Source organism: Hylaeus anthracinus, unplaced genomic scaffold (genome assembly GCF_026225885.1).
Source record: "Hylaeus anthracinus isolate JK02 unplaced genomic scaffold, UHH_iyHylAnth1.0_haploid 0, whole genome shotgun sequence".
NCBI classification, from domain to species: Eukaryota; Metazoa; Arthropoda; class Insecta; order Hymenoptera; family Colletidae; genus Hylaeus; species Hylaeus anthracinus.
This window is the reverse complement of record NW_026533254.1, coordinates 26,614,591-26,630,248: the sequence shown is the minus strand read 5'-3', so window position 1 is coordinate 26,630,248 and position 15,658 is coordinate 26,614,591. Positions and strand designations below refer to the sequence as shown.

Here is a 15,658-nt window from a genome sequence, read left to right as displayed (position 1 = left end):
CTACTGGGGGGCGACAAACTTGGGCGTTTTCCCACCGATGGCGCCACTAGATAAAACAACTCGCCATCTAGCATTGACAGTGGAAACTATTCTTTCTACAAACTTGGGCGCTTTCCCACGGATGGCGCCACTAGTATTAAAACCAGTATTATTATAGTTGGAGTGCTATAGCTGAATTTTCTACAGCTTCGTACGTAAATAAAATGAAATTAAAATTATTAATGTAGTTCAGTGATTGGCTACTATCAAGGAGCGTTATGTTTGAGAGCGAAAAATTTGTAAATTCAGCCGCTCACGGAGCGTCTTAGCGAGCGGTGCCCTGTCTGAATGCACCCATTGGTTACTTAGCGGACGATACCTAGGAAAGCGCAATTCTCGTAAGCGGGGTACGTAAACAACGAAGAATAAAAATTGTTTTCTTCCGTATTAGATATATGTTATTTCTAGTACGGTGATACAGTCGCAGTCAATCAAATGTCAAGGATAAGTGTCTAGGCTAAGTCCCATTTGGCGCACGGCCCAAGATATTTATAAATAAAAAATAGTTTTCCCTGTGTACGCTGCTTGAACGAGTAGATGTTAAAGGAACATTTTGCATCTTAATCAAAGCACCACTGACCAAGTCTTTAATTAATCCACGCGTACATATCTTGGCCATCAAAAGTAACCGGAACGTTCTCGAAATCGGTATCAAAGTGTCAATGGCGAGATAAAGAGAAGTGCGTGGTGCATCTTAAAAACCGGAAGCGGACATGGTACTATCAGTGCAACCATACATGTGGCGATCGTGAAAGTCCATTTGTTTTTGTTGTTTCTAACAAATTCTAAGGCGAAAATCACTCGCGGATTCCGATTGCTTTCAAGGACGAGTCGATTTAAAGGGACGATGATGACTAAGTGAATCGCGTGACGTAACTGCACGGAATGTCGACTATTACGAACGAAGTGACCGTGACGACTGACATTAGGTTTAGGAATAAGAGAGAAAAGGGAATTTCGCGTTCGTCTGGTGTCTGCTGGTTAGAATTCATCGGCTAACGCGGGACGACTTGAACATGGAACAATTTCCTATCGAATGACTCGAAATCTCTGTTTTGGATAACTATATTTTAAAGCGAGTTCCTTTCGGAATCGATCGCCAGCGACGATTTCGGAACGCTCGTACGATTCCCGATTGTTTATTAAATATTTCCAGCAGGTATCGTTCGAACAAAGTTCCGCTCGATTCTGTTTCGTGACGTGCAGATTTAAACGCCTCTCGTCACTCGCGAGAATCCTTTCCATGTCCGTGGCCCTCTAACGTCGATTTCGCGAGACACCGTCACGTGACATTGGCAGCACTGACATCTGTTTGCGGATAATTGTCAAAACCTACTTTCTCAGCGAAGTCCGCAGCTTTGCATGCCAGTTCGATGGAAAATATCATGACTGCATTTGACTCGTAGGAGGGAAAGGGGCGCAAAGTGCAGCCGCCAAGGAAAATCGCGCGTCTGTTTTTCAAGGAGTGAGTGAGTGTAGAAAGATAGAGGTTTCTTGTCTCGTTTCGTGCGTGTACGTTTTTATCCGTTCGACGAGTGACGTGCCTCGGGTCTTCGTCGGTGGGGAAAGAAGATTCGCTTCGATTCCATCGCGAGGAGAGAAGGCGCGCGGCTTTTCGTCCTTCGCAGAAATTGTTTTCGCGACCCGTGCCTTAACCTGCTCTCTTCTTTTGAATGTCGATTACAGTGGGCTGCTGGCCGTAGCGAGTGATACCACCGATCTCCAGCGTTCGTCCTCGCACGTCAGTTTCACAACGATCGGCCGACGCATCGTTCATCGATGGAGCTTATTCGCGCGTGACAACAACTTTTGGAACATCGGGCTCGAGTTCTGCCAGGTAGCAAACATTTTCCTGTCTGTCACTTTCCTGTCTTCGCTTTGTTTCCGCGAATCTTCTCCGCGTTTCCCTTTGACGTGTGACGCTCGGCGTGACATAAAAGCGCCAGAGGTCAGTCACATTTCAAACCTCTGTTACAGTTTGCCGCGTTTTGCTTTGGACTCGGTGTCTTTCGACTTTAATCCCTTCGCTAAAATAACGGTAAATAAATACGATAAAAAACATACTTTGCCTTTTTATTCATTCGATTACCTCGCGTTTTTGATAAAGAGAAGGAACTAATCTATTTTACGTGTATTTTTCTGTTATCTATACTATTATTTACAAAAACAATTACTTACGTATATCTTTCTATCAAACTCATATTTTCTCTCTTTTTTCTTTACAGGCTTTGGTAGCTGTCTACATTCGCATTACCGTGGCAGCTTTTATTTTCACGTATCCATTCGACATGTTTACCACATGACATAAACTACATTCAATAACTAACGAATAGTACCATTGATATTTATGGAAATTATCTCTGCGTCGCATGCTTACCACTCGAAATATGCAAAATTCTGTTACTATAAGCACCGATAATTTGTCAGATATTTAATGTAACTTTCGACTCTACCTCCATGCTTCTTAAATACATTTAATTTGAGTGTCGGTATTACACTGTTTATGCATTAGAAACGATAGAGTTCGCACGACAACTGGCCATACAGAGAAAAATGAATAACAGGCTCGAGGAACAGGAGTCGAAATGGACCTGTGAATATTGTACGTATGAAAATTGGCCTTCGTCTTTGAAATGCACGATGTGCAGGGGTGCTAAGCCTTTGTTAGGTGAGGACATTTACCGCCTACGTGATCCGAGTCCCCAACGGTCTGGATCGAACGTCGCTTCTGGTCCAGTAACTCATTTGAGTCCCACAGACTCGTATAATCTTAGTCCTCAGAACTATAGTCAAAATGTACCATCAGGTGGAAAGTGGTCTTGTGCAATGTGTACCTATCTTAACTATCAAAATACCACACGATGTGTTCAGTGTGGGAATAGAAAATCTACGGGTCTTATTCAGTCGATACACTCTGTAGCTTCGAATTTGCACGAGCACCTAGCACCCCTCAGGTTAGGAGATCCACCGCCAAATTCGGGATCCAATCCCGCCCCGATAAATTTACATCCAGAGAAATATTACAATCTACAAACAAATTTACATCCGGAGAAATGGTCTTGTCTCGTGTGTACTTACGAAAATTGGCCGAAAGCTACCAAGTGCGTGATGTGCGGTCATCCTAAGGAAAAGGACAAAAGGGAAAAGACAACCAATAATATGGGTGTCATTCTGCCGAGTCCTGAGAGGGATCATAGTCAACGTAACTTACCTTCCCCTCCCCATGCACAGTATATTCATCAGAATCAGAGAGACGAGAATACGGCGATAGGACGAAGGTAAATGTATAGGAAGCGGGTGGTCCCTAATTTTTCAACAGAAAAAGTGTTTTTATACTAAAAACGTCGCATTCTTATGTTGTAGGAGTTCGCATAGATATCCCGACAGCAGAAACGACAGTTTGTCTACTCCTCAGTCTCCTAATAATTGCGACTACGAGCGTAGAGTAAAACAGCTGAGACGTCACACCGATTGGTGTTGGTTAAACGCGTGTCTCGGCATTGTGGAGGGCGAGAATGCTCCTGTCGAAGCGTATTTGGCAAGTGGCGGTGATCCTGCTCGTCAGTTGACGCATTCGGAAGTTCTGCTTCTAAATAGAAGTAGCGCTTTTGATGTTGGTCACACTCTAGTGCACTTAGCTATTAGGTCAGTGGGATATAATTTTTGACAAAGGATTTCTTTAAAGCTATTTTAGATTATTTTATATATTTGTACGATTATATATATTTTTTGGCTGTGTTTCAACTTGTTCCTTATACACAGAGCACAATAAATGTTACTGTATATTATATACAGGTATGGGCGCAATATGTATTTAAGGAAGTATTCGAACGACGAATATCTTCGTATGTAGAAACGTATTTTCTTTCTCAACGTTTCGACGGTCGTTTTTACATCCTTATCGAGAGATAAAAGTTCGTTATTAACATTATCGGTATGCAAATTTTGTAGAAATTACAAATGATTTAAACACGAATATATCGTTGAGAGCATGTAGAAGCTGAAATTATTTTTGAAAAGATTATGCAACCAACGTTGATATATAACATATACATAGAAATTTTTTTAGTAATATAAACTTATACAGGTTCTATACTGCTTCATCATTTTCTATATTCATTTGTGTGTTTATATGTATATCAGTTAGAAAATTATTTGAACGCGCGCCCATCCCTGATTATGTATTATACGATATTGTTGTGTTAGAAAGGCAAAATTTTCAAAGCGTTCCTTATTCAATTTGTCATAACTTTGACAGATTTCAAAGAGAAGATATTCTAGCGACATTATTATCACAAATTGAAGGTTCCGGTTCTGGAATAAAAAGGGTACCAAGTTACGTTGCACCAGATTTGGCTGCACAAATACGCAGACACGTCACCAATAGTATCCGATTACGCAAGGGTTCTTTTCCATGTTATTTTGTCACTGACATAGCTACATTCGCTTTACCTGCCGAGGTTACTATAATATTATAATTCTTTTTTGGGGTATCGTAGTTAAAACTATTCATTTCTCGATGTAATTTCAATTGTCCACGTAACACACAAATATAAGTACAGAATTAATTGTCAGGTCGAGGATTTACCAAGCATCGTGCAAGAGCAAATGTTAGAGGAGTTGTTAGACAAAGAGGCTCAACAGCAATTAGAAGGTGGCGGAGGGGAACCACCGGCGCTGAATTGGTCTTTAGAGATTACCGAGCGTTTAGGAAGTCGCTTACACGCCCTTTGGAATAGATCTGCTGGAGATTGTTTATTAGATTCTGCGATGCAAGCTACTTGGGGTGTTTTTGATCGAGATAACGCTTTGAGGAGAGCTCTTGCCGATTCTTTGCAACAAGCTGGCCAATTGTAAGTAACTTTTGCGACTAACGATGTTTCCATTTGAACCTAGAACGCCACACCAGCTTAGATGTATCATTAATTAATCGTCTATGGTTTCTTTATTTCAGTTTTTATCCTCGATGGAGGGAATACGAAGCATCGCAAGCGTCTAGAATGTTGGATTTTACATTAGAAGAAACCCAATGGCAAGAAGACTGGGAAAGTTTGTTAGCGACGGCTGCTCAACCAGGAAGCGCGTTAGAACAGTTGCACGTGTTTGCTCTTGCTCACATTTTAAGGCGACCTATCATCGTTTATGGTGTTAAATACGTTAAAAGTTTTAGGGGCGAAGACATAGGTAGGTTGTCGCGTAAGATTTGTTTATTTTTGACAAAAGAAAATAATTCAACCGTTAACCGACCAAACTATTCTGATTACAGGCTATGCGAGATTCGAAGGTGTTTACCTTCCGCTTTTATGGGAACCTTCGTTTTGCATTCGATCGCCTATCGCTTTAGGTTATACCCGTGGTCATTTCACGGCTTTGGTTCCCATCGAACCATATGCATCGTCTAGAATACCACCTCTCTCATCTCACGGTGGTGTCGGCTTGGGTGGCGGTAACGGTCCTCTTCAGCAGCTACAAATACAAATGCAAACTACATTCATGCCGTTAATGGATCGAGAACACAAACTCTTACCCATACACTTTCTGAGTCCGGAAGAAGTTGGCAGAGAGGAATCTATATTGAAGGAATGGCTCGACGTATGTAGGACCGAAGGTGGTGTCCTTGTTGCGCAACAGAAACTTCACAAGAGACCTTTACTCGTAGCACAAATGTTGGAAGAATGGTTGAATCATTATCGAAGGCTCGCGTAAGTAAAACTTCATCTTAAATTACTTTTCGTACATAATCCAAAATTGTTCCTAAAATAATCTTACAATTGTTAACGTTACAGCCAAACAAACAATGCGCCATTCTTGAGACCAGCTGTTTTGCAAGATTACAGTAGCGACGGTGACACGGAAGACGAATAGCGAGGTGCAATCGGTTAAGTTAACTAAATTCACACGAGAAGACTTTTTTCCATAATTTTGTTGCTGCTGCACTTACAACGCAAGATCTCGAGAATGCTAATTAAATTTCTGAACGTGGCAGAGAAAGTATACGGGCGTTACGATTCGCTCATCTTCATTGGCAATGTATTATTTTTTCTTTGCACGACATTTGTACATTAATATTGGCCAACGAACTGCTGAATATTCGAAATCTTATTGATTCATATAATTAATTATATCACACGTTTATGAATTAATATGAGTATTTGTTGTATTAATTTATTATTATTCGTATGTATAACTACGCATCGAATGATCGTTATTATAGCTAAAGTACGATTCCGAATCACGGGCAGTGAGTTAAGAAATGAAACTTTTGTTACAGCTAAAAGTACTTTGTGTTTGGTTAATTTTCGGTCGAGAAGTTCTATGCGCTGCTAAAAAAAAAAAAAAAAAAAAACACGGCTCTGTACTATATAAATGATATTTAACATTAATTTTCGTAATGTGTTTATAACGATGATGTTATATTAAATGGTGTTACTATAATTGGTATGAATCATTGTCAGTTTTGGATTGTAAAATCGCGACGGTGAAAGTACTGGCGAAAGAGAATTATACATTAAATTAGTAGAAATCAATTTTTTGACTTAAAAAAAAGGATCGTTAGTTCTTTCTAAAATTAGTTGTACATACTGCTCACTTGGGAGAAAAACTCTTCGGAGACGTTTCCGTTTCATCGTATTCGCTGCGAATACGAAATTAGGGGGAAAAGAATTCTCGCTTGTTAGTCGTGAGAGAAATTATTTGTTTCGGAGGGAGCATAATTGTAAGAGTTTACGAAGACCGTCGCACTCTTCGTCTGGTCGAGTGTGAAAGTGCTCGGAGACTCGGGTATAGACCATGTGATTTTCGATGATAGTAAATAAGGGCTGGGAAACATTCTGTAATCGTCTTTGAATCACTTGTTAACTTCGAGCTGTGTTAATTAGCGTAAAAGCGAAATTACAACGACACATTTCTCTGGCGGGAAACATGGGCGGAGCATTGTGTTTTCTTCAGAGAGGGGCAAAATTCTTATCTAAATAAACATTTCGAATAAGTAATTAAAGATAAACAAAACTTCTGGTTCGTTATCTGCTCAATAAAAATTACGATTTTCGTTATAAAATGAAATAATTCGATTCGCGTTTTGACGAATGAAACGTGGCGAATAAATGGTTACGCGGTGCTTTTATTCGTCGTCTATTATTCGAATAAAATTTTGCCCATCTTTGGTTTTCTCTGTGGCCACTTACAGTTGACCTAACGATAAATAAGTACCAGTTGAACCGTATTTCCTTCAGCGGGATATAGAACAGAAAAGTAAGAGGCGAGGTTGAAGGGCAGAGAAACAAGTAGCACTAATTTAAGCACCAAGATTATGCCTGGTATACACTGTATTCGCGGACGGACAAAGATATTGCGGTAACTGGCACGGCCAAACGATGAACCCTAATCAAAAAAGTACAAAAAATCGTAAGAGAGGGAAAAAAATACTGTTTGTTTACGAACGTGTTATATGGTTCGCTTAACAATTTAGTCTTCGTTTTTACTAATTCTAATGTAGCTTCTAGTCCTTTTTAGCACCGTCGTTTTTTCTAATCACGCATGTGATTTATTTACGTGATTACCGAAGGGCTCGATATATAACGTTCATATAGGGAACTATTCAAGTCAATTCCAAAACGTTTTAACGGTACAGGCGCCATGTCGAGAGAGTGAAGATCATCGATGCTGCTGTTATACCTTTATTTTTTTTTTCTTTCCTGTTTTCTTTTTTTTTCTTTTGTATGAATTTTATGCGCACGTCCGGATGACGTCGCGCGTCCCCTTGTGATCGTTTTAATAGGTGATATTCGACGTTCTCGGACATGGCGCGTGGAGAATTAAAATGTAAAACTGACGACACGCTATGGTGGTGTATTTTCTTTCTCCGTTAAGTAAGTGTTTCTCACTCGTGTTGCCAGAATTTACTCGGCAGGTGATAACAAAAAATTATAAAGATTTAAGAATTTAATTGAATCAGATAGAAGTCTATATTAATATAGAATATATATAATAGATTATATTAAATAATATATCGATGTACAATAATTCTAAATGACGATTTATTATTATTATTATTATTATTATTATTATTATTATTATTATTATTATTATGTTTATTATTATATTATTATTATTATCAGCATCATTATTAAATCTACAAATAAGAAGTATCGAGGTGAATGAATAAACTTAAAATTACTTCACGCCCTTCGAACACCGATCCCGTTGGTCACACACGAACACAGACCAATCGACGGTACGAGTCGAAACCTACAACCGAACCATCCAATTGATCCTTCGACGTAAACATACTTAATATTTCGACATTGTAACCGCGCTGACACCGAAACGCTTCGTTTCCTGACTGAAGTCTGCGAACACCTGCCAGCTCGAGGGATCAATTTCGTTGGTGTACATACCGCCGTGAAAATTCGTGATCTCGTATTTTAACGTTTCATCTGTAATTCGTTTAAAATTTTCAATTGTGAATTTCGCTACTTCAGCTGAAACGTTCCAGGGAATATCGGTCGAAGCGGTATAATCGTTGGTTTACCATAACGATGAGAAAGAAAGACAATCCACGATACATGTTCTAATCCGATTAATGTACATTGCGTAAGGTAACGAAGAACTTACGCGAAGCAAGTATCAAGTTCAACGAAACGTTCTCGATCTCTCCTAGTAATCGTTTTTTCTTCTTCTTTTTCTTTTGTTTTTAAGTTTGTTAATTAATATTCCGAAAGAATGCAATTGCAAAGAGCTAATGAGACACTGAATGGTGGCAAATTGTAATAGCGAGAACGTTTAACGGCGAGAGATGAATCAATATCACGAATCATGTTTGAGGAATGTTCAATGTTTATGTTTCTATTGTCCGTTTCTCGATTGAAATTTGATTTTGATGATCGATACAAATTGCCAATACGGTTAAAGACTCTTTTTAATTAAATTATAATATTAGATGATTGCTAAGCTTCTCTTGTTTCACTTCATTAGAGTGAAGTTTTAATGATTAAGCATATAAATAATTGCAAATTTTGTAACGGATTGTACATACATAAATTATAAATAGTGAGAACAGTTCCACCTTCATTTTAATAATTCAGGTGCTTTATCGTACTCATAATTGGCAATATACTGTATTACTATTACGTCTCGTAACAGAGTAAGCTTCTCGAGTATCGTGCTTTTAATTATCTTTGTCAAGTGTACCGAGGATGTATTTAAAAGGATACTTCGCGCCATTTAAAATGAAACAAAAAAAGAGTAATAATTGCCCGAGGAGACTTGCAATTTTGATTTCTGTGGAAAAAGCTGCTGTGATTCCTTTGTGTTATATTACCATATAAATATACATGTAAATAGAGATTATCTTATAAAATTACTGGAATACAGGAGCACTTAATAAACTGCATAATAATAAAGCTTAACACATGGAAACTTGTTACTTTTCAATTGTCCATTTAACATCAATTTACATTTGTATTATAATATCAGGTAAATTATTCATTAGCGTACAATATATATATATATATCTAAGTACATCCTTCCAACTCCTTGTGGTACGAGCAACCCTTCAAAAGCTTCCTTAGTTACCCACAAAGCTTCTCGAATTCCCCTTTATCATCGCAAATTTTATGTCAGCTTTGCGTTACGCAATCTAAAATGACTCAGAGAACGAGCTCGATCAAATGTATACATATTTTACAGAATTTTAATAAATTTTTAATATCAAGAAACGCTTTCGTCGCATGCACTATAAATTTTAGCGTTTACGATTTACAGTTTAATATGTTCATGGTTCATCGGTAGCGATGCTGGTACAGTAAAGTCTCCATAAATGCACAAGCTCGGGACTGACATTGTGCGTTTATCGCAGAGTTCGTATATTCTTTGATGTTTGCCGAGGAGCTACGAAGGACAGCGAATAAAGAAGAGGAGAGAAAATACCAGGGTATGTCGGTGAAACAATTTAATGCAACGGTGAAACTTTTATTATTAACTTTTTTGTTGTAACACTTTTACCATCATTTTTCTGATTAAAGTGAGAATAAACAGGATATAATTCTGATGATATTTACCATGAATCTTTGTTTAGTTAGTGTTCTACGATATACGATACATAATAAATTGTCATAAGTAAATACGCTGCGAATTACGTCGTGTTTGGTCTCATTTTAATCAGAAAAATGTCAGGAATATGATGGTAAAAGTTTTACAATAAAAAAGTTAATAATAAAAAAGTTTCACCGTTGCATTAAATTGTCTCACCGAGTAAACCGATCCCGGATTATGTTTACATTACTCGAGGATAGAACTCCTAGACCCCTTAAGAGGTCCCCCCAGTGGTGGGGCTGGTTTCTGTGCATTTATGGTAGAGAAATTTGTGCATTTCTGGAGACCTTATGTATATCGTCGTACTAAGTATGGATAAATATTTAAATTATTATATTAGCAAAATGAATGAAGTAATCGGTTATCAGTCAAGTCCGCAACGAAGTAGTCGATCTTTCCATGCTCGCCAATCAGGCATCCACTTCGCGAATGCTGTTTCCTAACTCAGAGTGGCTTTGAAGACCCTCGTAATTACTGTCGTTTTAATGATGGACCATCGTTCACGCCGGCGACCCAATTTCCAAGTGGTTTTCGGTTTACCCTTCGTCTTCCTTGTTTCTCTTTACTAACGGGACAATTCACTCTGTTTTTCGCGGGATCCGTTCCTACCGATTGGAATGCACGCGGAGAACCCGAAGCCAGTGGGCGTCTTGTCGCTCGAGGATGCCTGAAATTGTTCAATTACCACGATAGTTAACACCTTGCCCTCGGCCCACTTTCGCGCGTCGTTGACAGTAAACTTGACTGTCGCGTACGCGTCACGCGACAACTTAATCGAGTGATATTTTATGGAATGAAAAATGTGACACCATACTGTTTTTCACTGTTATCGCGATGCTCGTCCTTTTGTCTTGCATCCCTCTTGAATCCTTTCAAGCAAAGATAAAATCATCTATGTGACGTCACATGAGGACAGAGTAACGATGGAACTTTGTCGTTGAGTCTGTAGTGTATATATATTTTGCTTTATTAATTGTTAATATTAACTCTTACAATTTTAATTCTTTCTAATTTTGGCCACATTTTTGGCCACCCCAAAAAAATCGAACACATCGATCATTCGACCGACGTGTCTACCGATCGAAACATAGCCTCCCTCTTTCTCTTTCACTCCCTGTCCTTTTCTACGCTCGACTCGAGCCAAATGTAAAGAGACACAGAATAGAAACCTCGTCTGGATAACTGCAACGTTTGGGTCCCAATTTTCTTGCACTTATCCAGTCTTTTCTGTATACAGACAGTCTCTACGAGTACAGAGTCGAACCTTGCATCTGTGACAACCCTAATTCGCAGACTTCTTCCTCTCAATACTATCTCGCGGAAGTTGCCAGAGTTTCGTTCGGTATTTTGGTCTATCGTCGTCCCATATTTTATTTCTTCACTGACAAGGGACTAAAGCAAACAAGATTTTCGTAGCGCAAAGAGATTGCTTCGAGTAGAAGGCCTAACAGCTCGGGGGTCTATTCACCTGGCATTTCGAGTGAAAAGGGTTGAGAGCTTGGATTCTGCGTTCATTCCGGAAGTTGAACGGAACACGTTCAATAGGCTCTCACGGAACACTCGAATCTCCTTTCAAAGCGATGGCTACCAGAAGATAAATTTTTCCTGGTTGCGATCAACAACGTTACCGAAGTCGTGGCTCGTACGAAATGACACAAAAATTAATAATAAAATTAATAGTAAAAATTACACCGAAACGAAATTTGAAAGAAACTACATAGCACGTTACTCTGCCAAATGCCTTCTTTATCCGAACTCATTATTCTCCAACGGCCTGCACAAAGCGTCGAATTGAAACGTCAGCGTCGGGCTGATAGCCGAAGGAAATCGATGTTCAAACTGCGATAAATTCATCCGACTCTGTTGGAACTCCACGAGCCATTCGAATTGATAAATGACACGTGATACGACCGTGTTTGTAGACATTCATTTTCCAACGCGCTTTCGTCGAGTTTAACGAGGCTCCGACCGATCTATCGCCCGGTAAATTGCGACGGATTTAACGAATTAGATACTAGATATAATTTTTTATCGATCGCACGGCGCGCTATTGTTTTTCGGGGTGGCACAGCGAGTATATTTATCAGCAATTTAACGCGATGTAAACAAAGACGGATACATATGTACGTAAAATCCGTCACGAATCGACTGCAAACATTGCACCCGTTCAAATAAACGAACCGAACGTGCAGTTTTCACGCGTCGTTTAAAACAGTCTCTCTCTTGTATAAATATAATTTCTTTTTTCACGTCAGGGCGAATAAACACGAGGAATGTTTTCCAGCCGCGATCGCAACGCACGCTGTCCCAACTGTGAATGAGTCGAAACATTTTTCGAATGAATTCGTTCGTTGAAAACGGATCGAACGGATCTGGACCGTTTACACGATCGAGAACAAAGAACATCATCGCGTTCCGTGCTCGTGCATTTTCGATTCTTTTTTCAACTCGTTAAAATATTTGTATATCAATCATCGAAAGAAGAGTCGTTTTCGACTTTCGCGCTGTTCGCAGTGGCACGAAGCGAACAGGAATTTAGTTCGTCGGTTAATGTTGGGGAAGGCGAAGCGAAACTGGCGGAATAAATGGCCCCAGCCGAGAATCAAGTTGCATTGTGTCGCGTCGACGATGAAATTGCAAGAAATCGCGTATAGTGGCTGCATCACCCTTGCAACCTCGGAAACTATTCGACCAAGAATGCGGAAGAAAGACGAATAGAGGTGAAATTGCCATGGATGACGCTGGATCCTTCGCCGGACGTTTCTATCGAAACCTTTAAAGCTCGTTTTTTCTCCTGGAGAGGAGTTCTAATAATAAGGACGAACAAAGCGGTTCGCGAGCTAAAGTTCCCTTTCTTTAAAACGGGCAAAGTTGACTTCATCGGACGGATTCTCCGGCGTTCAATTAATCTCGCGTAACGAAGACATCTCGAAGATATCAGGGGGACCAGAAAGTAATGTCGTTTCTGCGAATGTCACTAATTGTTTATTATTTAGCATTTCGCTGTGCACCAATTGATGTTTATTGATCAGGTATTGAACATTTGAACATTTGATGGCAAAAAATTGTTGATAACGAGGACGATTACAGAATTGATCGAAAATAAACACGTTATAAATACACGTTATAAATGTATGTAGGATTTTGGATGATGGAGGGTGACGAATAAATTAGACACGGGAGAAATAGTAAATAGAATTTATTTGAGAATATTAAATCGAAGAAGTATAAGGACATTATGAATTTCGCAATTCTGATATCAGATTTGTAATTTGCGGCCCAAGTAACTTAAAAAATACCAATTTCCTTGAAGATTTGAAAACTCTTTCTAATTTTCGCGACATTTTTAGCCGCCCGAAAAATGTCAAACATATTGATCATTCAACTCACCGATCGAAACATAACCTCCCTTTATTTATTTGTTTGAATGTAACCTAAAAAGAACGATTTTGCTCTCTGCCCTCTCCCCATATTTCAGAACGTAACGATAAAATGTAATTATTTTTCCAAATTAATCGAGTCGGGCCTAACGACAGTCGGAATGTTTCTTATCGTCGTAAAATCGTAGAAGGAAACTCGTGTAGCTACTCAAAATAAACTGGAAAGAATCGCGGAAAACAGTGATAAACGATGGCATTTTCCGAAAGGGACTTTTCCTGAGCTTAAACCGACAAAGGTCGACCCTCTTACAAGCAAACTAAAAAATACTGCTGGACGCGGATGAAGATTTGAGCAATCCCCGACGACCCCGGAGAACTCGCCACGCATTCGAAACCAATAAGAATCCATCGCACGGTGAAACCCCGGCCCGTAAAAGCGACCCGAAACGATTCGTAGTAAGTAACAACCTCGAATAGTACCGAATTTCGGTGTCACCCGAAGATAAGAACATTTCCTCTGCCGCCCAAAATCAATATCCCCCGCTTCTCTGTAACAAATTATGGCAAAGCAATGAAAATAGCAAACTTGTTTACCTATATTTACAAGCACAAGTAACGACCCTCGTACGATGTTTATTGAGACGCGACGAAAGATCTTTCTTTGTTTATTTACGCGAACGTGTGTTAAATCGAACTTAAGTTTCGGGAATATTAAAGTATTCTTGTTTAACGTTTTCGCGGAGAAACGGGGGAGCGTCTTCTCGGAATGGGCGTCCGTGGGTGGCGTCCGCGCAGGGTAGGCAAGGTGCAGACGCCCACAGTGCTGCCGCCAGGGCGGCAGAGGGTGGCGAAAAGCGGGAAAGCAGCGAAAGCCCACAGTTCACTGCGGCCTCGCAAGCGGTCCGTGACGATAGACCGTCGCATCGCGTCGCGTTCACCGGTTCCCTTCGTGATGTAAACAAGAACGTCGGGTCGACCCCGCGGTCCAGGTAGCCCTGGCATTCGTTCTCCACTTTCGTAGTCAACCTCCGATCGATTGAAATAACTCGCGAAATATCGAGGTAACTCTAACACGTGGCTGAGAGAACCTGGACACTTTGAATCTAAAGCCATTAGACCTGGATGCTTTAAATTTGAGGTGATTGGACCTGGAAATCCTCGAACCTGAGGTGATTGGGCCTGGATTCTTTAAATCTGAAGTGATTGGACCTGGATTCCTTGAATCTGAGGCGATTGGACCTGGATGCTTTAAATTTGAGGTGATTGGACCTGGACATTTTGAATCTGAGGCCATTGGACCTCGATTCTTTAAATTTGAGGTGATTGGACCTGGACACTTTGAATCTACAGTGATTGGACCTGGAAATCCTCGAATCTGAGGTGCTTGGACCTAGCCACTTCGAACCTGAGGTGCCTGGCTTGTTCTTCATGTCGTCGGTCTCTCGGTAGTTGGTAAGATCAGTTTCTCCGATCGCTGACTCGCTTCGGCCGTCGTCCGCGTCGGTGAAACGGAAGACGAGACGTTGGGGACACACGAGGCAACTTGATTGTTGCTTCAGCCTCGGGGAGAGGACACAAGAGGGAGTTTAAGTACTGTTGGCCACTTTAGTGCAAGACGGACTTTGATTGCAGTTTCATCGCAGCGCTATGCCACGGCTCGCTAAATTCCGAGTAATTGGGTGCTCCGCGAGACGAAGCTGAGGATCCTTGGCTGAGGCAATCAAGGTGTGTCGAGGACGCGGTGGGAGAATCCCTGTTTGTCATTTTGCGGCGTGATGAACTCGAACAAATTGCTACCGCTGTTAGGTGTCTTCAGTATAGAACGCAGCGTGCTCTGCGATAAACTGCGTCTTCCAGAACCTTCAGGCTTCTACACGAATTGACTCCGCAAGGTGGCCAACTCTAATCGCAGCCCGAATTAATAAACTCACTGCGCTGGACATTGCCAGTTGGCTGCATCGAAACTCGGAAGAGCAGTACCTATGTGCTAAATCCTCGAATCCTTCACACTAACGTCCACAAATAACGAATACAATAAAGAGGTGATCGGACCCGGACACTTTGAGTTTAAGGTGGTTGGACTTGGACACTTTGAATCTAAGGCCATTGGACCTGGATGCATTGAATCTAAGGTGATTGGACCTGGA

The 15,658-nt window shown here is 40.4% G+C and overlaps 2 protein-coding genes across 5 annotated transcripts in view; both read left to right on the top strand.

Annotated features, from left to right (window-relative positions):
* Positions 1-166: 166 nt before the first annotated feature.
* Positions 167-9,446, top strand: LOC128892594 (ubiquitin thioesterase trabid). Of its 4 annotated transcripts, none has more exons than XM_054153121.1 (9): positions 167-386; positions 1,726-1,876; positions 2,265-3,317; positions 3,403-3,684; positions 4,298-4,499; positions 4,615-4,892; positions 4,994-5,223; positions 5,306-5,741; positions 5,826-9,446. In XM_054153121.1, exons 3-9 carry the CDS (start codon positions 2,593-2,595, stop codon positions 5,902-5,904), a joined length of 2,232 nt encoding a protein of 743 aa, XP_054009096.1. In that variant the 5' UTR covers positions 167-386; positions 1,726-1,876; positions 2,265-2,592; the 3' UTR covers positions 5,905-9,446. The 4 variants fall into 4 exon arrangements, with proteins under 4 accessions (XP_054009096.1, XP_054009105.1, XP_054009084.1 ...); XM_054153130.1 differs by lacking the exon at positions 167-386 and adding an exon at positions 442-755; XM_054153109.1 differs by lacking the exon at positions 167-386 and adding an exon at positions 763-1,504.
* Positions 9,447-15,653: 6,207 nt separating this feature from the next.
* LOC128892795 (octopamine receptor beta-1R-like) overlaps positions 15,654-15,658 on the top strand; it is a 53,946-nt gene continuing 53,941 nt past the window's right edge. The window contains exon 1 of the mRNA XM_054153354.1: positions 15,654-15,658. This exon is cut by the window's right edge and continues 546 nt beyond it. The gene's annotated coding sequence lies outside the window, so the exon portion shown is untranslated.